The 24,878-nt window shown below is 44.1% G+C and overlaps 2 protein-coding genes across 3 annotated transcripts in view; both read right to left on the reverse strand.

The window, feature by feature from the left end:
* The window catches only part of LOC115130568 (protocadherin alpha-C2-like), a 177,691-nt gene that overhangs the window by 104,324 nt on the left and 48,489 nt on the right, over window positions 1-24,878 (reverse strand). The window contains exon 2 of one of the 2 annotated variants that reach the window (XM_029661835.2): window positions 19,849-19,926. The exons of the other annotated variant lie outside the window; for it this stretch is intronic. Within the exon in view, the coding sequence (XP_029517695.1) occupies window positions 19,849-19,926 (78 nt within the window). The remainder of the gene's footprint in view (window positions 1-19,848; window positions 19,927-24,878) is intronic. 2 annotated transcript variants of the gene reach the window in all.
* On the reverse strand, window positions 51-2,546 carry LOC115130996 (protocadherin alpha-8-like). Its single transcript, XM_029662618.2, has one exon. It carries the CDS (start codon window positions 2,442-2,444, stop codon window positions 51-53), a length of 2,394 nt encoding a protein of 797 aa, XP_029518478.2. The 5' UTR covers window positions 2,445-2,546.

The raw sequence follows: 24,878 nt of genomic DNA on the forward strand, positions 1-24,878 counted from the left end.
TGTGTATTTTACGGATAGGAGAAAAACACATTTCTGGTACAACTGAAAACTTAATTTCTTACCTTCTCTTTGTTGGGTAATGTTTGAGTCCTGTCAAACGTGTCATTTCCATTAATACTGATCAGTTCTGCATCTGCAGGTGGATACGGTGCGGGGAAAACCACTACGTCACTCTTCAGTGTGTCTGAGCTGAAACACACGTCATACTGCTGAGTAGATTTAGAGTAAGACCAGCTCCCGTCAGGGTGTGTGGTGATCATTGGGGCGCTGTACCTTTTGAAACTGTCGTCTGTCCTGTGGCATTTTACAGCTATTAAACTGAACAAGCTCAATAAAAATATCACTGACACCGAGGCAATGGCGATCAGCAAATACAGGTTTAAATCAGAGAAGCTTTCCTCCTTTCTTGGTACGTTTCTGGATTCAGTCTGGATTTCACCTGTACTTTCAACCACCACTACATCAATAGACACAGTCGCTGACAGTGAGGGTTCTCCGTTATCAGAAACCAACACGACCAACGGGTGAGCTTTCAGGTCATTGTCACTCATTCGCCTCTTAGTCCTTAGCTCCCCTGTGCTGGTTCCGATTCGGAAGAGGTTGGTTCCCTTGGGCTCAGAGATGTGATAAGAAAGCAGCGCATTGTAACCAGAGTCGGAGTCTACAGCCCTGATCTTGGCCACAAAGTAGCCCGTTTCAGCAGAATAGGGAATGTTCTCAGAGTTAACGGAGCCGTGATCAGAATAGGGCGCTAGAATCCCAGGACTGTTGTCATTCTCATCCAGAATAAAAACGTTCACAGTCACGTTGCTGCTGAGAGGAGGAACACCAGAGTCTGTGGCCTGAACTTTAAAATGGACAGTTTGTATCTCCTCGTAGTTAAAAGACTGCAGGCTGACTATATCTCCTGTATCTGAGTTTATATTGACCATTGTAGACAGCAGCACTGAGTTGCTGTTACTCTCTAAGAATGAGTAGGTCACATGGGCATTTTCATTGACGTCAACATCATCTGCAGACACTGTTGTGATTATCTCTCCCATTTGACTGTTCTCTTTCACATAAACATTAATCACGGCTTCTGAGAAGCGAGGAGCGTTGTCATTCACATCAGAAACGTGCACAGTAATAACGCTGGTGCTGAAGAGAGGCGGGGTCCCATCATCCGTAGCTATTATGTTGACATTGTAATGAGAATCACTCTCTCTGTCAAGAGGCCCATCGACCACTAAAGAATAATAATTTTTATAGTTTGTTTCTAACTTAAAAGGGACCTCATTCTCAACCTTACAATGAATCACTCCGTTTTTGCTACCATCTTTATCGAGAATAGACACGAGAGCAATGGCAGTGCCCTCCTTCGCATCCTCCTTCACTTTGTGTAAGAGTGACGTCACAGTGATCTCAGGGGCATTGTCGTTGAGGTCCACCACATCTACCAGTATTTTACAATGAGATGCCATCGGGGGCTGCCCTCTGTCACTCGCCTGGGCACGGATCTCAAAGGCAGGGTGTTCCTCAAAATCTATTTCGCCTTGAACTGTTATTGTCCCTGTATTTGGGTCAATGTAGAAAACATCTAAAATATGGTCCTGATCTTTTTTGTTCAGAGAATATATTATCTCGCTGTTCGTTCCTTCATCTGGGTCTGTCGCGTTAAGAGTTAATAATGTTGTCCCAAGCGGCACATTTTCAAAAATTCGAGTCTTATACAACGATTTTGTAAACACCGGGGTGTTGTCATTATTATCCAGCACATTAATTATTATGTCTGAAGTACCAGACTTCGGAGGATTTCCTCCATCTACAGCGGTCAGTGTGAGCTGGATCACAGGCTGTTTCTCTCGGTCTAAAGCTTTCTGCAGCACTAACTCAGCAGACACACTACCTCCTCCTTTATGCACCGCTAAGGAAAAATGTTCATTAGAACTAAGCTTGTATGTATTGATACCGTTCTTCCCTACATCAGCATCATAGGCCGATAGTAGGGGGAATCTAACCCCAGACAACGTGCTCTCTGCAATGTCTATACTTTGTGATTTAGCAGTGAAAGTCGGTGCATTATCATTTGTATCTAAAATATGAATTTCTACACGGTAGAGTTTCAACGGATTGCTGATAACGGCCTCTACACTGACTGTACATTTAGGAGCATTTGCACAGAGCTCCTCTCTGTCTATTCTTTCATTCACATAGAGAACACCAGTCTTTAGATTTACCGCGAAATACTTTCTCTTGGATCCGGTGACAATCTGAAACATACGAGACTCCAAATCCTGGACATTGAGGTTTAGATCCTTAGCGATATTTCCCACGGAAGTCCCCGGGTTTACCTCCTCTGAGACGGAGTAGGAGAGCTGCCCGGACACCGCTTCCCAGTAACACTCCAGCAGCACAAGCACTAAACACGTCACAATAGAGCTCCTTCTATTCGGTAAAGACATATTTGCATCGAAGGTGTGCCAAGCATAGATCCAAAGAGATTAAATTATGTTCAAAAAAATCAAGGTTTTGAATAAGGTATTTGTCAAATCCGACTACATTTGTAGACGGTATAAACAGACTGATCTATTCTCCGACTAGTCTCTCTCACGCCCTGTGTCTCTGTAACAAAGCCACAAAATATCTCCTCACCCTCTGAAACCGGGAGGGACCAAGATAGGTGAACATTTCTCACACTAACGGTCAACAGTGACGACAAGTGGTGAAAAAGGCAACATTCAAGTGCCTTCAAAACCCAGCGAATAGAGTGTATAATGCAAGTTCCAGAAAGCACGAATCCAATAATCAAATCTGAACAAATAACAACCATGAACGTGAATATCTGGAAGTGAAGTGTATTTTTCAGGCGATATCGAATAGCTTACAGCACCAGTAGCCCATACAGTTGCCATGACGCCCTATTGGCAGACTAAGTAGTGCTCCTATCAATACATTATGTACACATTTTGTTATTTTGAAGTGTTGTTTTTAATCAGCTGTTTTGTTTTTGATAACATTGAGTCTTTATTGAATATATATTTATATACAGTACCAGTCAAAAGTTCGGACACACCAACTCATTCAAGATTTTTTCTTTATTTTTACTGTTTTCTACATTGTAGAATAATAGTGAAGAGATCAAAACTATGAAATAACACATGTGGAATCATGTAGTAACCAAAAAAGTGTTAAATAAATCAAAATGTATTTTATATTTGAGATTCTTCAAAGTAGCCATTTTATGACAGCTTTGCACACTCTTGGCATTCTCTCAACCAACTTCATGAGATAGACACCTGCATTTCACCAGCATTTCAATTAACTTCTTGAGTGTAGGGGGCAGGATTTTCGTTTTTGGCTAAAAAACGTACCCATTTGAAACTGCCTATTTCTCAGGCCCAGAAACTAGAATATGCATATAAAAGAAAACACTCTAAAATTTCCAAAACTGTCAAAATATTGTCTGTGAGTGTAACAGAACTGATATTGCTGGCGAAAACCTGAGGAAAATCAAACCAGGAAGTGCTGTTTTTCCTGAAAGCACTCTGTTGGATGCCTTGCCTCCATTTAAAGGGATATCAACCAGATTCCTTTTCATATGGCTTCAAGGTGTCAACAGTCTTTAGACATAGTTTCAGGCTCTATTTTGAAAAATTAGCGAGAAAGATAACATCCCGTCAGTGGATAGCTGGGTGTTCCCAGAGTTTTGCTTGCGCAACCGAGTGGGGCAGCTATTGTCTCTCCCTCTCCTATTGAAAAAGCGACATTCCCGGTTGATATATTATCGATTCTATATTTTAAAAACAACCTGAGGATTGATTATAAAAAAACCTCAGATTGCAGCCCAAATAACTGCTTCACAGAGTTCAAGTAACAGACACATCTCATCATTAACTGTATAGAGGGGACTGTGTTAATCATGCCTTCATGATTTAATTGCTGTAAAGAAACCACTACTAAAGGACACCAATAAGTAAAATATACTTTTTTTGTGGCAAGAAACACAAGCAATGGATATTAGAAAGGTGGAAATCTGTCCTTTGGTCTGATGAGTCCAAATTTGAGATTTTTGGTTCCACCGTGTCTTTGTGAGACGCAGAGTAGATGAACGAATGATCTCCGCATGTGTGGTTCCCACCGTGAAGCATGGAGGAGGTGGTGTGATGGTGCTTTTCTGGTGACACTGTCAGTGATTTATTTAGAATTCAAGGCACATTTGGCTACCAGTATGGCTACCACAGCATTCTGCAGCAATATGCCAGCCCATCTGGTTTTCACTTAGTTGGACAATCATTTGTTTTTCAACAGGACAATGACCCAAAACACACCTCCAGACTGTGTAAGGGCTATTTGACCAAGGAGAGTGATGGAGTGCTGCATCAGATGACCTGGCCTCCACAATCACCCAACCTCAACCCAACTGAGACAGTTTGGGATGAGCTGGACCGTGGAGCGAAGGAAAAGCAGCCAACAAGTGATCAGCATATGTGGCAACTCCTTCAAGATTGTTGGAAAAGCATTCCTCATGAAGCTGGTTGAGAGAATGCCAAGAGTGTGCAAAGCTGTCATCAAGACAAAGGGTGGCTACTTTGAAGAATCTCAAATATAAAATATATTTTGATTTGTTTAACACTTTTTTGGTTACTACATGATTCCATATGTGTTATTTCATAGTTTTGATATCTTCACTATTATTCTACAATATAGAAAATAGTAAAAACAAAGAAAAACCCTGGAATGAGATGGTGTGTCCAAACATTTGACAGGCACAGTATATTTTCACCCACAGATTGATTGGCAGGTCAACTCTTTTTGGCTTGGCTGCGGCTAATGTTTTTGTTTGAATGATGCATCTGGACACAGTACCAGCATTTTTTGGTTCAACTGGCTGCTAGCTCCTCCTCTTTTGAGAACATTATTTGACCAGTCGCTTGGCTTGAGAGGAATGGGTGATGTAGTGGAAGAATGCAGTGCTGAGGCAGAGGGCTCATAGTGAGGAGGACCGGCTACTATTCTGAACTGTATGTGATGAGCTCTCTGATGCCCAGAGCTGCTGAGGCATCACCCAAGTGGGTGCCATACATTGTGAAGGAGAAGGCCAGTGGCTACACAACTCAGGCTGGTTCCCAGAGTAGCCCTCTACATGATTGTCACCAGACAATCAATCTACATCAACCATATCCCTGGTCACCTTCCTCTGATCAAGCCATGAACCGTGTCTCTCCATCTTTGGAGGATACATGCCCTCAAAGACTTGGCCTCTATCGGTTGACCTAGCTAGCTTTTGCTAGGCTACTCATAATGTGTATTTATTCTTATTTTTGATTTGTTTTACCTTTGAAGCACTTTGAGAACTTTTTCTGTTGTGAAAAGCACTATAGAAGTGTAATAAATAGTAATACTACTACTAATAATAATAATAATTAAAAACTCAGCTAAGCTGCATGGAAAAACAAAAGTCAGGATGTGTGAGTGTGTGTTTGTGTGTGTGTGTGTGTGTGTGTGTGTGTGTGCATGACACACACACATTGACCCCTGACCCCAAACGCACTGAACTTACATACTACTCTATCTAACAAACAGAAACACAGCTAAAACCTTTGGGCCCGATTCCGACCCTCTATCTAACAAACAGAAACACAGCTAAAACCTTTGGGCCCGATTCCGACCCTCTATCTAACAAACAGAAACACAGCTAAAACCTTTGGGCCCGATTCCGACCCTCTATCTAACAAACAGAAACACAACTAAAACCTTTGGGCCCGATTCCGACCCTCTATCTAACAAACAGAAACACAGCTAAAACCTTTGGGCCCGATTCCGACCGGAGTTAAGCGTGTGTAAATGGAACCTCTTTACGCACTTTTCACTCTCCGCATATTCTGACCTTGAATTTAGATTAGATTAGTGTGATGTTCACCCACTATTCGTTTTGGGTGGAGATGGAATAAATGAAGGCGTGGCGGAGGCGTGTCTACAGCTACACCGTATTCTGACCTTGACTTCATTCCCTCATAATTCCACCACCTTTACACGTGAGGAAACCATGAGTAAGGTCAAGCGAACCTGCCGTTTCCAAGTAGAAAAAGCGCCTACTTGATTTCTTCCGGAAAAAAATATCACCATTCTCCACACACTGTAATTTACAACTTGAATAAGAGCTTTTGATAAGAGCTTGGAAAATAAGTCATCCGTTTGGATAAAGGAATTGTAGACATAAATGATGCTTGTTTTACTCTCAAATGACTTAATTATAGGTTGCCCTGAACTTTTCTGTTTCCTATTTCTATCACGTTACATATTAGCCACTATCAGTGTCGACCTTCAGTGGGCCTAATAACAGCAAATATTACACTGCCACTTTCCTGTCAGTTCCCTTCAGTTGGTATGGCCTACATTATCATTCCATTGAATCACATTGCTTCGTTGATCTTCCTTTGCTTCCTCTAAACGCCGTCACAGCCATGGGGTTGTTGCTGAGCTTCATTAGTAACAGTTCGATAACATAGAACAAAATACATGTAGGCTAATTAAATCACTATGGGGCGGAGCGCAGAATAAGCCCTAGCATTTGAACCATACGTATGGTGCAATACTTGGCTGTGTCATCATATAGTTCCATGTTTAGTGCAGATAATAAAGGAGGGTATAGACTACTATTGTACACTATTGTCCCTATTATATACGTATTCTATGTACACTAATCTTGCACCATTACCATGGGTTAAAGAATTGAATGTGGCAATTTTCAGAGTGAATCAAAATGGCGAAGATAAATGTACTGAAACCACGACTGAATGTTGGCCAGCAAGTGGGAGGGTTTCCGCCATTTTAATTACACTCCTTCAGCACGCACAAGGGAACCACACCTGCAAAGCCTGTTACACTCCCTCATAAGGTATATCTGAATACCAACTACTGAGATGGACGTAGGACAGTCGGAATCGACTACTTACACACAGCTGAACTACACTCTCCAACAAATGGAATTTAACGCAGAAGAGCTGCTTTCATATCCACACTTTCAAACGCACAGCGGGGCGACCAATAGTTGGCCCTAAAAAAATGATAATGAGTACTTTGTAGCACCTCACCAGGGATAAGGTATTTCATACAGATGTAGGATTTTACTGTGATCGCCATGTTGCAGGATAACTTTCCTGTTGCGGCTGGATTAATTTCCTGCAGTGGCAAACTGGCGCAAATTAGGATCTTACATCTGTCTTCAAATCTATGCAGTGCTTAGTGACCTATCGACATTAAAGCCCTCTCTTGTGCTTTTTATCCCAACAAAAATAGGATAAATGAATGGAAATAATATAGCATTGCTTTTCAAGAAATCACTAATAACTAATGATGTTTTCGATCCACACACTACAGTAAACTAAGTGCTAGCTGACCCATGTCCGGCCACAAATAGATGGCATTGGAGGCTTATATCCATCTCTGGCATTGACCCCACCTGAGTGGAGTGTAGCATCAGGCCTTAAAAAGAGCATGCTCAGTAGGGTTGTGCCGTGGGAGATTGATTACTCCTCTGAGATATGAAATATGCTGATGTCACAGACCAACCACATTACTTCCTCTCCCAGTGCTGGCTACTGCTGGGCTGGGACGGTAGAGGATCCGCAGAGGGGTCAATGAAGTAATTAGCATTAGAGACATGAATGCACACACACACACACGCAAACTGAGGTTTGCGCACGCACGCACGCACGCACGCACACACACACACACACACACACACACACACACACACATACACACACACACACACACACGATACTCTGTGATACTCTGTTCATTGATGCAGGGCCAGTTGTGCTCTGCTCTCCTACAGATTTCTGGGTATTTTGGTAGATTTTTCTGGTGTTACCCTGCATCTCCACGGAGACAGCGGTTATGAGCTTACGGACGTTGGGCTGTTTGTAATCCCAGGATTAGGCCCTGTGTGCCTCCTGTCCCATTTCCATTCAGTGGGAAGCGTGATCTGAAATATTAATAATCATCAGATTCTGAGTCATAATCGTCTTCCCCCTATGCCCAATAACAGGAATAGCTTTGCAGGTCTCTGACCAGAGGATTTCTAGGTCACAATAGGAGTGATGAGAGCAAAAACACAACAGTGTAGGGTTATATGCACAGGAATGAATACTGTTTGCACGCACCTATGCACTCTCTCTTACACAAACACACACACACAACAGACACACTACCTGCTCTCCTAGACAGCGCAGAATCCACCGATTTGGGACAAAGGTTATGGGTCAAAGTCTACTGACCATCCTGTTGAACCCTGACCCACTCTGGCTGAGCTAAAGACAAAAATCACTACACTATCCAACAAACACACAGCTAAAACCAAACTGAACTGCTTACACACAGCTGAACTGCACTCTAACAAACACACAGCTAAAACCAAACTGAACTGCTTACACACAGCAGAACTACACTCTCTAACAAACACACAGCTAAAACCAAACTGAACTGCTTACACACAGCAGAACTACACTCTAACAAACACACAGCTAAAACCAAACCAAACTGCTTTACACACAGCAGAACTACACTCTCTAACAAACACACAGCTAAAACCAAACTGAACGGCTTACACACAGCAGAACTACACTCTCTAACAAACACACAGCTAAAACCAAACCGAACTGCTTTACACACAGCAGAACTACACTCTCTAACAAACACACAGCTAAAACCAAACTGAACTGCTTACACACAGCAGAACTACACTCTCTAACAAACACACAGCTAAAACCAAACTGAACTGCTTACACACAGAAGAACTACACTCTCTAACAAACACACAGCTAAAACCAAACTGAACTGCTTACACACAGCTGAACTGCACTCTAACAAATGAAACTCAAAGAAGAAGAGCTGTTCTCATATCCCACGTTCAGATGCACAGAGGGAACAAACAATAGCATGTCCTGAAAGCCAATAATGAGCGCGTATTATGAAGTTGTAGCGGTTTACCAGGGAAAAGGGGTTTCATATTCATATCTACACAGCACTTAGAGATCTATCTGTCTGTCTTGTAGTTTAAACACCATTCCAGCAAAATGATGCTAAATGGCAAGCTGCACACACTATCATTGCTCTTCAAGAAGTGACAAATGTAACTAATGATGTTTCGATTAACCCACTATGGTAAACGAAATGCTAGCTGACCCATATCCAGTCATATCCACCGATAGATGGCCTTGGAGGCCCGTATCCATCTCTGCCATTGAGCCACCCTGAGTGCAGTGTCAGGTCCTCAACAGAGCATGCTCAGTAGGGTTGTGCCATGTGAGATTGATTGCTCCTCCGAGGTGTGAAATATGCTGATGTCACAGACCAACCACATCACTTCCTCTCCCAGTGCTGGCTACTGCTGGGCTGGGCCGGTAGAGGATCCGCAGAGGGGTCAATGAAGTAATTAGCAATTAACACACACACACACACACACACACTATTAAAAACTGAGGCGTGCACACAAGCAAAAACACAAACACTCCTAAACTAATACCACAGAGTTTCTAATCTAAAGGCACAACCTAGATTCGGGCCAATGTCTGAAGTAGCTGAACGTGTTGTTACTCCAACCTCGTGAAAGTAATAAACTGACACGTTTAAATTGTCATTCAGAACAACCTTATAGCGAAGGAGTGCTTTTTGATTTGACGGCCTGCACATACACAGTTTGGCATTTATGTGTTTCTAAGCATGAGCTTAGCTAGCCAACGTCGCCATGACATCATCTACAAGTCTGACCGGGGATATCCACTGGAGAAGCAGTTTTAGCCTATTTTCATACTCTACTGTCTTTGCTAATACACACATACATGGGTATAAGAAACCAATGACATTGAAACTCTGCTTCATGGAATCACCCAAACTATAAATCACATTTCATTCCTAATTCCTCATTACACTTCCTTTGATGAGATCTCACATTTGCGGAGGGTATGATAATTGAATGCGCTACTACATTATTAATAACTAGTAAACAGTTGGTAAATGAAGAGACATAATGTTTGCATTCCAGAATGTAGACAAGTGGTGCATGTCGAATCTAGTGGTTAACTCTGCCTCTTTCTGTCTCTCTATCTTATTAACCAGGAGGGGGCAGAGAGAGATAAAGCTAGAGGGTCGGTATGAGGGGAGGTTTGGGGGGTGAGTGTTAATGAGTGTGTGCCTGTGCATCTTGACATTGGGGCGTGTCTGGGAGGAGAAGGGGGATGAGTAGCCTATTAATGTTGATTTTCTTTTGTGAACAAAAAACCCTCTGTTTCATACTGCTGAGTGTATGGGCGAGCACTTCTCTTCCTTTGGATGTTTGTGCTTGAGTGTGTATGTTGGTGTGTGCATTTGTGTGTGAGAGAGTGTGTCTGTGTAAGCACATGAAGGTGGGATGGGGGAGGGGTGTAAGCAGAACACACTCACAGGCGAGTTCCCCCCCCCCCCCCCCCCTCTCTTCCGCTCTCCTTCTGCACAGCTCTCTGGTCTCCATGGCAACCCCATCTCACCATGAGGGAGCACACACACTCAAATACACGCGCACGCACGCACGCACGCACGCACACACACACACACACACACACACACACACACAGTAACACATACGGCTGAAGGCTTATTTTCAGGGCAGAGAAGAGGATGAATGAAAACACAATTCCTTCTGGATCTCCTCCTTTTTACACAGCTGTCCTTTTCAGATTGAGATTCCTATCTGCTTCTGTTCATATTCACAATGCCCTGTCATCTCTGAGCACAAAGCATTCTCGCCACGACGTCACACCCGAACAAGAACAATCACACACACACCCAAAGATACCACATACAAAATACTGCACACACACACACACACACACACACACACACACACACACACACACACACACACACAGCTGCAGCTGGCCTGCTCATGCAAAGGTAATGTAGCTCCGCAGCAGCATATTTGCTGTGGCAGCAGAAGCTAGCAGCTCCTTCACCACCCCAACACCCCATCAGAGAGGCTGACCTGCTCACTCCGCCTGCCCAGCCCCCTGCACCCTCACTGAGCCAAGGCACCAGAGACAGATGGCCATAGCAAAATGTTGATTTTTTTTGTTGTCAATTAACAATTTCTTTGTGCATTTTGATGTGTGCTTGGGGTTACTTTCTTACTGGAAAATCCACTTGCAGCCAAGTTTCAGCCTCCTGGCAGAGGCAACCAGGTATTCTGGCTAAAATGTCCTGGTACTGGGTGAAGTTCATGATGCCCTTAGGAAGGGCCCCAGAACTAGTGGAAGCAAAATAGACCTGTAACATCAATGCTCCACCACTATATTTTACAGTAAGTATGGGAGCTCTTTTTAATGTCGTCCAACAAATCGAGAGCTTGGGACTTGGTTTGATCTGATTTCCTACTTTGAATAATACTTTTAAGATAAATTGGGCTAAACATTTCTTAAAGAATCCAACTTCAATTTGGAATTTCATCCTTCCTTATATCTTCTCCCGTTTTGGTGGCCTCAATTTTATGTTACTGCGTAGCTATAACATTGATACAATTCCTGCAAAATTATCTGCGTTTCATAGACAAGTATTCTTAGTGTGGTTGTTAATATATAAACATAATTTTTCCCCGCATAGGTATTTCATTTGGAACAATAAGGACATTTTGTATAGAAACAAGTCTTTATTTTTCAAGAACTGTCACGACTTCCGCTGAGGTCGGTCCCTCTCCTTGTTCGGGCGGCGTTCGGCGGTAGACGTCACCGGTCCTCTAGCCGTCGCAGGTCCACCTTTCATTTTCCAATTGTTTTGTCTTTGAAATTCCCAGCCACGCCTGAATCGACGAGCGCCTTATGCTGGGAATGCGGGGAAAACTCAGGAAAAGGAACATGCAAAAACAGGTGTGGAATTCTGTAAAGGAGTGAGTAACTGTCTGCAGGGAAGTCAGGCGCAGGAGAGCAGAAATGGGTAGAAAACGGAGCCCTTTGTTGAGGCGAACAAAACACGGTACTCAGAAAACTAAACACACACGGGTTACAATAACCCGGCGCAAACCAGCCTGGAGTACACATACATTTACACATAACAATTCCACACACTGACATGGGGGGAAACAATATGCAAGATGAGTAATGAGGGAATGCAAACCAGGTGCGCGGGAAAACAAGACAAACAAATGGAACATGAAAGGTGGATCGGCGATGGCTAGAAGACCGGTGACGTCGACCGCTGCACGTCGCCCGAACAACGGAGAGGGACCGACCTCAGCGGAAGTCGTGACAGAACCGGTTCAATAATCATATCCTACTGGTGAGTCAACTTTTTAATGGAGAAGGATTGTTACTCAATTATGAGTACATTTTTTATCTCGTTACAATATCCCTGTAACACCTAGAGAGTTCGCCATAGTCTTTGATGCTGTTCCATCTGGAACTCTCATGTTATTTAGAGGTGTAGCCAGACCTCACCTTCTTGACCGACCCTCCTTAATCCAGTTGACTCTCCAATAGGGAAAATAGGTTTCTCTTTGCTCCATCAGGACAAATCAAATCAAATTTTATTTGTCACATACACATGGTTAGCAGATGTTAATGCGAGTGTAGCGAAAAGCTGTACGTGCTTTATTTCAAAGGGATATTGTATGCATTCCTTATGTCACAATTTACTGGAATACATTGGTCGCTAATATCTGTTGGGAAAAAGTTACCACACAAATACCTGCTTGTTAACAAGGTCAAAGAGGTCTCTTTCAGAATGATCCATAAGTATAACCCTGCGAATCATTACCTGATGAAACTCAAAAAAGACATGAACAATGACTGTACTTTTTGTGTTGAGCATCCAGAAACATTTATTTTGGCATTTGTCGTCATGAAAAAACAATTATGGAAAGATATTCAGAGGTTTTATCATTGTTAATATTCTTGATGACTTTTGTTTGTTATGGGAGAATGTGCTGCTCGGTTTCCTTAACTACAACAAAGATAAAGAAAAACAATTTCACCTCATAAATCTAATCGTTCTAAATGCAAAATGTCATATTCATAAATGTAAATTCAGTAATAAAAAAACCCTCTTCCGTGTTTTCTATAAGGAATTCTAGCAGTACATTATGACCGTTCAACATTCTTCTAATAGGAAAGCTGTTAAAACAATCAATACATGTGTGTTTCTTTTAAGGTCTTTGTATAATCTGTCATTTGTTCTACCCCCTAGCATTTGTTATCATTGACTATCTGTATACTTCTTGTATGTATACAGATTATTCAACATGTAAAAAAATTTAAAAAAACGAGAGAAGAAAAAAAAGGGGAAAAAAATGGGTTCCATCTGCAAAAAGCTGATTGTGAGGTCATTGACTTTGAAGTTCTGAACCCTCATTGGTTTGAATGGTGTCACCATGAACAACATGAATTGGGGTATTTAGAGTACTATATAGCTAGAGAACAATGAACAGAAACAAGGCTATGTCAATAAGTCAAGTTTGACAAAAATGCAGATTTAACCTTATCCTTTAACCTTTTAACCTTAACCTTTAGTCCCAAGCTCTCAAAAAATGCAAACTTCTGTTCGCTAAACCGCATTGGCACTTGGATTGGAACCAGTTCTATGGTCAGATAACATGAAAATAGAGCTCTTTGGCCACGCACACTAGTGGTAGGTTTGGCTTTGGAAAAAGGAAGCATATGTCGAAAACAACCCCATTCCTACTGTAAAATATGGTGGTGTTTTTTGATGTTATGGAGCTATTTTGTTTCCACTGTAGGGCTGGGAATTGGGAATTTGTTTTGATCACGGAAATTAACGTGCTGAAAGTGCTGAAAACATGTTGGCTCAGTTTTTAAAAAGAAGATGGAGAACAAGCTATAGGATGAAAAATACCGCCGTTTTGGCTCAGGTGCAGCCGACTAGCACTGGCTAACGCTACCTAGCAAAATAAAAGCATATTGCTTTTTATTTATTTTTGTACAGATCGATACTTGGAGTCAACATATCAATATAATATTCTCCAAAATAATATTGCGATATGTAACTGTTTAGATTTCTTCCCCCATCACTACTCCACTGGTCCTTGGGTCCTTGTTAAGGTCAACAGCATCATGAACTTTACCCAGAACCTGGATATTTTAGCCCAAAACCTGGATGCCTCTGCCAGGAGGCTGAAACTTGGCCGCAAGTGGATCTTCCACCAAGAAATAAACCAAGCACACATCAAAATCCACAAAGACATGGTTCATTTACCACAAAATCAACATTTTGCTATGGCCATCTTAGTCTCCGGACTTGAACCCCATTGAAAACCTGCGGGTTGAATTGAAGAACAGAGTCCATAAGTGCAGGTGAAGAATATCAAGGATCTGGAGGAAGGATCTCAGATCCCTCCCAATGTGTTCAACTCATAAAACATTTTTGAAAAAGTCTCAGTGCTGTTATCCTTTCAAGGTGAAGTACTGAAAGGTATTGAAAACAGGGGTACCAATATTTTTGATACCTATCTTTTTTAAAGAAACTTAATTATTACTTCTTTTTTTCTCTGACCAATTGTATTAGTACAAAATAATATTTTCACATTTTGTGGACCATTAATATAGCTCATTATTTGTATTATTTATTTTATACAGTTTTATTTCCTCATCTTTATGAAAGGTGCCAAAAATGTTGGCCCTGACCCGAAATGCTGCCTTGCTGTCTTTAGTACTATGCCTCGGTTATGGACAGTACTTTTTCTAACAGAAGAAATACCCTTTCTGTACCAGATAGTGACCCATCTTCCCCAGCTCTATTCCTTCTCTATGTATCCCATGCCTGCTGTAAGAGCAGAGCAGCAGAGATACAGTGTTCTGTGGGCTTCTGTAACAGAGCGACTATGCAGTACCGTGTTATAACAATGCTATTAGCAGAACCCCACCCTACTGCAGCATCACGCTAATGACGAAGACACAGTGATACAGTGGCAAGGGTCGAGAGAGGGGGCAGGAAGGGAGGGAGAGAGAGAGAGGGAGTCGAGTGAGAGAATGGGACAGAAAGGGGAGGGAGAAGTACAGTAGAATGAGAGAGGGGAAGGGACGCAAGTGTGAGACAATGAGAGAGGGGAAGGGGTGCAAGGATGAGACAATGAGAGAGGGGAAGGGGTGCAAGGGTGAGAGAATGAGAGAGGGGAAGGGGTGCAAGGGTGATTGAATGAGAGGGGAAGGGGCGCAAGGGTGAGAGAATGAGAGGGGAAGGGGTGCAAGGGTGAGAGAATGAGAGAGGGGAAGGGGCGCAAGGGTGAGAGAATGAGAGGGAAGGGGCGCAAGGGTGAGAGAATGAGAGGGGAAGGGGCACAAGGGTGAGAGAATGAGAGAGGGAAGGGGCGCAAGGGAGAGAGAATGAGAGGGGAAGGGCGCAAGGGTGAGAGAATGAGAGGGGAAGGGGCGCAAGGGTGAGAGAATGAGAGGGAAGGGGCGCAAGGATGAGAGAATGAGAGAGGGGAAGGAGCGCAAGGGAGAGAGAATTAGAGGGGAAGGGGTGCAAGGGAGAGAGAATGAGAGAGGGGAAGGGTCGCAAGGGTGAGAGAATGAGAGAGGGTAAGGGGTGCAAGGGTGAGAGAATGAGAGAGGGGAAGGGGCGCAAGGGTGAGAGAATGAGAGGGGAAGGGCGCAAGGGTGAGAGAATGAGAGGGGAAGGGGCACAAGGGTGAGAGAATGAGAGAGGGGAAGGGGCGCAAGGGAGAGAGAATGAGAGGGGAAGGGGCGCAAGGGTGAGAGAATGAGAGGGGAAGGGGCGCAAGGGTGAGAGAATGAGAGGGGAAGGGGCGCAAGGATGAGAGAATGAGAGAGGGGAAGGAGCGCAAGGGAGAGAGAATTAGAGGGGAAGGGGTGCAAGGGAGAGAGAATGAGAGAGGGGAAGGGTCGCAAGGGTGAGAGAATGAGAGAGGTGGAGAGAAAACAACAGAGGGAGAAAGGGGGAAGAGAGCAGAAATGGGGAGAGGAAGGGAGAGGAAGAGGGGATGGAGAAATGTGAGCAGTGAGAAATGAGTAAGGATGTACAGTACACTTCCTGTGTGAGGGGAAGTCATGCAGACTAAACCAATAACTCTTGTAATATTGCAGGGCCAATTGCCTGTTCCTATAATATATTTTTCATAACCACGAATTATTCACAGAGATAGATTGGAGGAGTTCTTAAACCTCACGCACACACTCACCACACGCCCGTGTGCAAACACACACACATGATAGCATAACTACACACATTCGTCCACTCTGAGAGATGAATTGCTCCCAGTATTTAATCCAACTAGCATTTAATCATTTATTTCCAAATCTGCTCTGCTCTCCCCTCGTTTCTGGAGTAAGTAGGACAGGGATGGGACCAGAGGCACAGGAAGAGGAACAAGACAAAAACCAGGACATGGCGCTCACACAAACACCCCGCTGATATAGCTGCAGACAGAGTAACCAAACTCCACACTCACTAACATGGAAAACAATGACACAATGCCCGCAATGCCTCAGAATCACATAATTAGCTTCTGCACTGTGACAGCAAAATAACTGGAATGAGAACTAGCATCGTACCATGGCTGAAATCACATTGGTGTCGATCTACGTATGTGAATTGGTTTCTATCTACGTTCATGGCTTATGTAAAATTGATAGAAAGACATGAAAGTAATATTATAGTGATCATATTCATATCGGAATAACCGTGCATAAGGAAACGTGACTTCTCGGGAAAAGACCAGGCACACTATCATTAGTTAAATAAACGGACAACAGTGTGGTATTGTAGCTGCAGTGCTGAACCTAATTGGAATTCAGCATGCGTGCAAGTGTCTGGGTTACTAGTTTAGCTGCAGGGAGAAAAGTATGTGGAGGATTTGATACACAAACAAGCCAACAAAACCCTCTCACAGGCAGGAGTGAGGCTGAGTGCTTGGACTAGATACGCGCTGACTTGGGAATGGGAAAGTGTGTGTGTGTGTGTGTGTGTCCCAGCTAGAAAATGTGTTTCCTTGGAAGTTGTGCGAACGTAAGTTTTTGGTTTCCCATTGGTTCTGGGAACAAAGCCACACGTTTCCTGACCGTTAAAACTGAACATTTAGCCAGTTCTGGGAAGGTTCTTTTTTTTTAGGTTGCAGGTAGTTTCTGAAAACCCTTCTCTTTTGTTCCCTGAAAGTCTTCCTTTTATTCATGTTTAGAACAGAAATTATAGGCCATTTGAAGGTAATTAAATAACCTCCTGAGAACATGTTTCAATAACACTGCTAGCTTAGGGTAACTGTTTAGAACACTAAGCACAGACAGGAAATTCATTTGATTAGGCATTGATCACGCAACACATTTCTATTTCAGTGTTGTATGGCACATTTGAACCTACAGTCTTCTGCTCTCTATCCATGGAATTAGTCCACTGCGCCAGCAGGATGGAGCTACCATGACATGTTTTTTAAAACTCATACAAAGCTGTGAAGATTTTTGTCCATTCAAATGGACCCCATTTCAAAGGAAACAACCACTCATTAAGATCAGGTGTGGCCAATTAGTGGACACCGACACACCTGAACACACTTCACAGGATAGAGGATAGAGAGAGTTTTGTTAATTCTGAGAAGGGAATGTATGTGCTTTAACTTAACACTTTGAACCCTGCGATTGATCTCTTAACCTTTGCGTGAGTTCCAAATATCTCTAACAGTCACCGCAGCATGAGTTTTTCTATGTGCGTGATGTCAGAATGCACTCACTGTTCCAAAATGTGATTGTTATGCAATAGGGAAGTTAACATTTACATTACATTTAAGTCATTTAGCAGACGCTCTTATCCAGAGCGACTTACAAATTGGTGCGTTCACCTTAAGACATCCAGTGGAACAGCCACTTTACAATAGTGCATCTAAATCTTTTAAGGGGGGGGGGTGAGAAGGATTACTTTATCCTATCCTAGGTATTCCTGAAAGAGGTGGGGTTTCAGGTGTCTCCGGAAGGTGGTGATTGACTCCGCTGTCCTGGCGTCGTGAGGGAGTTTGTTCCACCATTGGGGGGCCAGAGCAGCGAACAGTTTTGACTGGGCTGCGCGGGAACTGTACTTCCTCAGTGGTAGGGAGGCGAGCAGGCCAGAGGTGGATGAACGCAGTGCCCTTGTTTGGGTGTAGGGCCTGATCAGAGCCTGGAGGTACTGAGGTGCCGTTCCCCTCACAGCTCCGTAGGCAAGCACCATGGTCTTGTAGCGGATGCGAGCTTCAACTGGAAGCCAGTGGAGAGAGCGGAGGAGCGGGGTGACGTGAGAGAACTTGGGAAGGTTGAACACCAGACGGGCTGCGGCGTTCTGGATGAGTTGTAGGGGTTTAATGGCACAGGCAGGGAGCCCAGCCAACAGCGAGTTGCAGTAATCCAGACGGGAGATGACAAGTGCCTGGATTAGGACCTGCGCTGCTTCCTGTGTGAGGCAGGGTCGTACTCTGCGGATGTTGTAGAGCATGAACCTACAAGAACGGGCCACCGCCTTGATGTTAGTTGAGAACGACAGGGTGTTGTCCAGGATCACGCCAAGGTTCTTAGCGCTCTGAGTGTGTGTTAACTCACACAGCCCTCAAACCAAGGCATGCTGCCTGTTAATTATCTACACTATAGGCCCTGTTTCAACTTGTCAATATCAAATGATTTTCTAACAAGTTTTATTTTCTAACAACAGTTTGAATTGAGGTGTGTTCCCTCCTCCCAATGAATTCACATAGAAGAAGCTAATTTCGCTGTTGACGCCAATTCCCGTTTGAGGTATTACTGAGCCGGACAAGCTTCTCTATTCGACGAGGGCCCAAGCACTTCCCCAGTGTTTCCCCAGATCAAGTATGCAGACATTTGCACACCTCCAGTCAGAACAGAACTTCAGAACGTGCACCACATTGTAAAGACCATGTTTATGCAACATGTTCTTGTAAAAAAAATATTTAAAAAACTGTATCCCGCTCAAACGCTGACTGTTGCATCCGCCTTAACTGAACGTTGTCAATAAGTGTTCTAGTCCCACCGGTCTGAGCGCACGCTGCAGGGACCCCTGTAGAGTTATTACACCTGTGTGTCCGTACGGGCTTAATCTTCTGAGAACATTACTTTAAATAGAACCATGAGAAAACCTGTAGGAAACGTTATGGGGAAGGTTGTGTGCAAAATAAGCATAGGCACAACCACGCTCTCACCAAGCTCTACGCAACATGCGGTTCTCAGAACGTTATGTGCTAGCTGGGGTGTGTGCGCGTGTTGTGCGCGTGCTTGCGTTCATGTCTGTGTGAGTGTGTGTGTGGCTAATATAAGTTGAGTTATTGCATAAAACGACTACATTTAATCCAACAAATGGATTGCTTTAGCAATATAAAGGCCAGGAAACCAACCATGCCATTTAAACCAAGGCTATGGTTGGCTGTTTGATTGGATATCCACACAATAGGCATCGGCAGTAATCACTCTGATAGGCTGTCCAAACCTCTACCACGCCTATAACAGGCTCTTTGATTGGCTCTCGGAGTGGCTGGGGACACAGGCGGTGTCCGATAGATGTATAGTCCCTTTGGGACCACCTCCAGCGGGGAAGAGCTCCACTGTATAATAGATTCACCAACCCCCCCCCCCCCCCCCCCCCTCCACGGTGACGCACATGCTGCCTCTCTCCTATTCCCCCCAGCCCTCCCTCATTGCCCCATTCTGACGAGCACTACCATGCACCAAGGACGGGGACCCCACAAGGACGACCTATTACGTACACACAATGTCAGTGACACTATTGCCAGGGGCACACTGTTACACACTTATAGGGAGACGCTGAGACTGAGACGACATGTATAGCTACGTAACACATTGAGACACGTATACTCAGATTTTACTATACCGTTAGTTTTCTGGGTTGTGTGTGTGAGAGAGACTGGGGGCGACTTCGAGGATCCTGCCTTAATGTTTCACTTCTCATCTGTATCCAAAAGAGAAACACAACAAACATTTGTAGCGCACAAATACTATGATCCTCCAACCCCCATCTGTTAGGTTTGCAGGGAAAAATAGAAACATGCCTGTATGGCCAAGAACGCAGTCATGCTTCAACTTGGTGAAATTCACAAAGCATTTAATAAATGTTACACATGCACACATAGGAGTATAAGTGAAGGAATATGGCCTGGGCCCCACTATCTATATCTAAATGAATAGAAACACAGAAACACATTGGCAATAGATATCAATAGAGCTCAGAGCGTGTGCGCACGCACACACACACACACACACACACACACACACACACACACACACACACACACACACACAGACAGAGATAGATTTAGTTCAGCCTTTGACCAGGAGGGGGAGATTTTTCCTTCAGTTCCTTTGTTCTCCCTGGATTCTGGCTCTCTACTAGAGATGAGATGAACTGATTCGCCACACATGACACAAACACTCCCACCCACCCCCGCAAAACCACATATTGCTTGATAAATACATGCACCCGAATTACAGCCACTCAGACACACACCACATAAACAATAACCGTGGTTCAGTTATTAAATGTGTTTGGGACGCTGCCGCGCATGTGTCTTTCTCCCCTGCGGAAATGAAAAAGGAAATCTCCCGCCGTGTAAGAAACGAGAGATAGAGTACACAGCTGTGTGCCTGCCTAATATCACCAAGCAAGGGCTCAGCTAGATACTCATCAACACAATGACTCGCAGCAGACACAGAGCAAATCTGCATTTGCACAGCAATCGAAAGCCCTGGGCACACCGTGTTTCTCAAAGAGACAACCCTAATCAACTACACTACGACATTGTCCCCCTCTCAATAGATAGATAGATATAGGAGAAGGCACTAAGGTCTAAATGTATTGTGTAATACCAGTCTCCTTCATATGTAACAGGATATATTCAAGCCGTGTTCACTACTGAGTGTGCAGTGCAGTGAGTTCAGTGCAGGTCCAGCCCTGGTGCAAGAGGCCTCAACACACGTATTTAAATAAGACTGAATAATGCAGTGGAACTCTGGTCTGCAGAGTGAGACACTTTGGAAGCAGTTTGAAAGAGTTCCTCAGCCTGCTCCCCTTTCCAGAACTCATCCGTTCGCAAAGCCTCCGTTTTCTCTGTAGTTCTTAGAAAACATGAAGCATCATCTTCCACTTTCAACATCAAAACATAAGTCACCTAAATGCATCATCAACAAGCAAATGAAAAAAAAGGACATGCTTCCCACTTCAGATGAACCGAGTTAAGTGTGTGTGTGTGTGTGTGTGTGTGCACGCGCGTGCCTGCACGTGTGTGTGTTAACGTTACCCTTTCATTGGTAGCCCTGTGTGGAGGTTACATGTCCACCATATATTACAGCTCCTTAGAGGTACTAAAAACTGTTAACCCGTGCCGTTTTCTCTAGTTATTCCTGCCATTTGCAATCTACTGTATCATTCGCATAGACTATAAAGGCGGCGGGGGTATACGTGAGGAAGGAGATGGACAGGACGAAGAGTAAGAGGGGAGTACATAACGAGAGAAAGAGTGACAGCCCTGTAAAAATAAAAGAAAGAAAAAAGGGGGAAAATCCCTCAACAACAGAAAAATATAGGGAGAAAGAGAAGACTAGTAAAAGACGGTGAGAGGAGTAGAGGAGTAGAGGAGGAAGGCAGGCGGGAGGCAGTCACCGGCTCCTGAGACTGACTGGCGTCTCTGCTTGTTCTCGCTCCTCTGCTTTTATACATCCACTGCGACATGAAGATCATTCCCTATAATCGCATTGAGCAAGCACCAAAGTGGAATCGTCACTTAGACACGGTTTTAACAGCCGCCCTAATCCTGGAAAACTGGGAACACTGACAGCGCGGGCAGAATGGAGGTATTCACAAAACGGGATTTGGAGGAATTTGGGAGCGTTGTGCGTTTGTAGCAAGAGCTAGACAAGGTCAGGTGAAGGACACATGGGGCCACAGACACTTTGCTTCAGAACTATAGAACTATGTTAGAGGGGACTGGAAAGTGAATGAGGATTAGATAGTTGAATGTAAACAGGAGATTAACAAAGCAACTACATGACCACGCTACTCTCTCCGACAATCACAACCAGCCAAGAAGGGAAACAGAATTACATCACATGTTATGTTTGGGTGCTTTTTTTGGGGGTCTTTAGTGTGATTGTTTGGAAATAATATTTTCTTTTGACACACAACTCCTATTAGAGTCCGAATTTGGTCTCGTTATCCAGTGTGATGCATTGTGGATAATATGGTATCTGGCCTACTTTATCAGAGTAGCTGATCTAGTGTGATGACGCATGGGGATCTCTAAACCATCAACCCTCCATCATTACTAGCTATGACACGCTGCTGAAATCTAAACCATCCATCCCGGTCTCATCAGAATGCTTCATGGGTTCAGTGTACCTCACATGTACGTGACCCTACAGACGCACGCACATGCATGTACACAGGCATACATGCACACACACACACACACACACACACACACACACACACACACACACACACACACTCAGGTCCAAAGTTTTTGGCACCCTTGATTAAGATGAGCGGGAAAAAATCTCTTTCAATCCCTCACCTGAGGATAATGACACAGACTTTTACTAAAACATTTAATGAGATTGATGAACACATTGGGTGGGATCTTAGACCATTCCTCCATAAAGAATATTTTCAGATCCTTGATATCCTTCGTCTGCACTTATGGACTGCCCTCTTCAAACCACAACAAGATGCTGTTCAGAGATAGATGGGAGGGGGTGAGTGGAGCTGACGGACGGGACTAAAAACAACAAGATGCTGTTCAGAGATAGATGGGAGGGGGTGAGTGGAGCTGCCGGGCAGGACTAAAAACAACAAGATGCTGTTCAGAGATAGATGGGAGGGGTGAGTGGAGCTGCCGGGCAGGACTAAAAACAACAAGATGCTGTTCAGAGATAGATGGGAGGGGGTGAGTGGAGCTGACGGGCAGGACTAAAAACAACAAGATGCTGTTCAGAGATAGATGGGAGGGGGTGAGTGGAGCTGCCGGGCAGGACTAAAAACAACAAGATGCTGTTCAGAGATAGATGGGAGGGGGTGAGTGGAGCTGCCGGGCAGGACTAAAAACAACAAGATGCTGTTCAGAGATAGATGGGAGGGGGTGAGTGGAGCTGACGGGCAGGACTAAAAACAACAAGATGCTGTTCAGAGATAGATGGGAGGGGGTGAGTGGAGCTGACGGGCAGGACTAAAAACAACAAGATGCTGTTCAGAGATAGATGGGAGGGGGTGAGTGGAGCTGACGGGCAGGACTAAAAACAACAAGATGCTGTTCAGAGATAGATGGGAGGGGGTGAGTGGAGCTGACGGGCAGGACTAAAAAGAACAAGATGCTGTTCAGAGATAGATGGGAGGGGGTGAGTGGAGCTGACGGGCAGGACTGAAAACAACAAGAGAACTAATGTCAAATCTACTGTGTCCGTAAATATATATATATATATATATATATACTGTAGGTTCAGAACTTTTGTGAAACAACACAGTTAAAAACATATGGCAAAAAATCAGAACTGGATGGTCTTCAGAGATAGATGGGAGGGGTTGAGGGTAGCTGAAGGGTGGGATTAATAACAAAACTGGATGGTCTTCAGAGATAGATGGGAGGGGTTGAGGGTAACTGAAGGGTGGGATTAATAACAAAACTGGATGGTCTTCAGAGATAGATGGGCGGGGTTGAGGGTAACTGAAGGGTGGGATTAATAACACAACTGGATGGTCTTCAGAGATAGATGGGCGGGGTTGAGGGTAGCTGAAGGGTGGGATTAATAACACAATTGGATGGTCTTCAGAGATAGATGGGCGGGGTTGAGGGTAACTGAGGGGTGGGATTAATAACACAACTGGATGGTCTTCAGAGATAGATGGGCGGGGTTGAGGGTAGCTGAAGGGTGGGATTAATAACACAACTGGATGGTCTTCAGAGATAGATGGGAGGGGTTTAGGGTAACTGAGGGATGGGATTAATAACACAACTGGATGGTCTTCAGAGACAGATGGGAGGGGTTGAGGGTAGCTGAGGGGTGGGATTAATAACAAAACTGGATGGTCTTCAGAGATAGATGGGAGGGGTTGAGGGTAGCTGAGGGGTGGGATTAATAACAAAACTGGATGGTCTTCAGAGATAGATGGGAGGGGTTGAGGGTAACTGAAGGGTGGGATTAATAACAAAACTGGATGGTCTTCAGAGATAGATGGGAGGGGTTGAGGGTAGCTGAAGGGTGGGATTAAAAACAAAACTGGATGGTCTTCAGAGATAGATGGGAGGGGTTGAGGGTAACTGAGGGGTGTGATTAATAACAAAACTGGATGGTCTTCAGAGATAGATGGGAGGGGTTGAGGGTAGCTGAGGGGTGGGATTAATAACAAAACTGGATGGTCTTCAGAGATAGATGGGAGGGGTTGAGGGTAGCTGAGGGGTGGGATTAATAACAAAACTGGATGGTCTTCAGAGATAGATGGGAGGGGTTGAGGGTAGCTGAAGGGTGGGATTAAAAACAAAACTGGATGGTCTTCAGAGATAGATGGGAGGGGTTGAGGGTAGCTGAGGGGTGGGATTAATAACAAAACTGGATGGTCTTCAGAGATAGATGGGAGGGTTTGAGGGTAGCTGAGGGGTGGGATTAATAACAAAACTGGATGGTCTTCAGAGATAGATGGGAGGGTTTGAGGGTAGCTGAAGGGTGGGATTAATAACAAAACTGGATGGTCTTCAGAGATAGATGGGAGGGTTTGAGGGTAGCTGAAGGGTGGGATTAAAAACAAAAAGCTGGAAGTAGAAGCTCTGCAAAGTGTTGTTGTCCATTAGTTTACTCTAATTAGGTGAGGGGTGGTAGGGTTAGGGGAAAATAATGAAGGAAAATAGATTTTAAATA

This window comes from Oncorhynchus nerka, linkage group LG6, assembly GCF_034236695.1.
Source record: "Oncorhynchus nerka isolate Pitt River linkage group LG6, Oner_Uvic_2.0, whole genome shotgun sequence".
Taxonomy (NCBI): Eukaryota; Metazoa; Chordata; class Actinopteri; order Salmoniformes; family Salmonidae; genus Oncorhynchus; species Oncorhynchus nerka.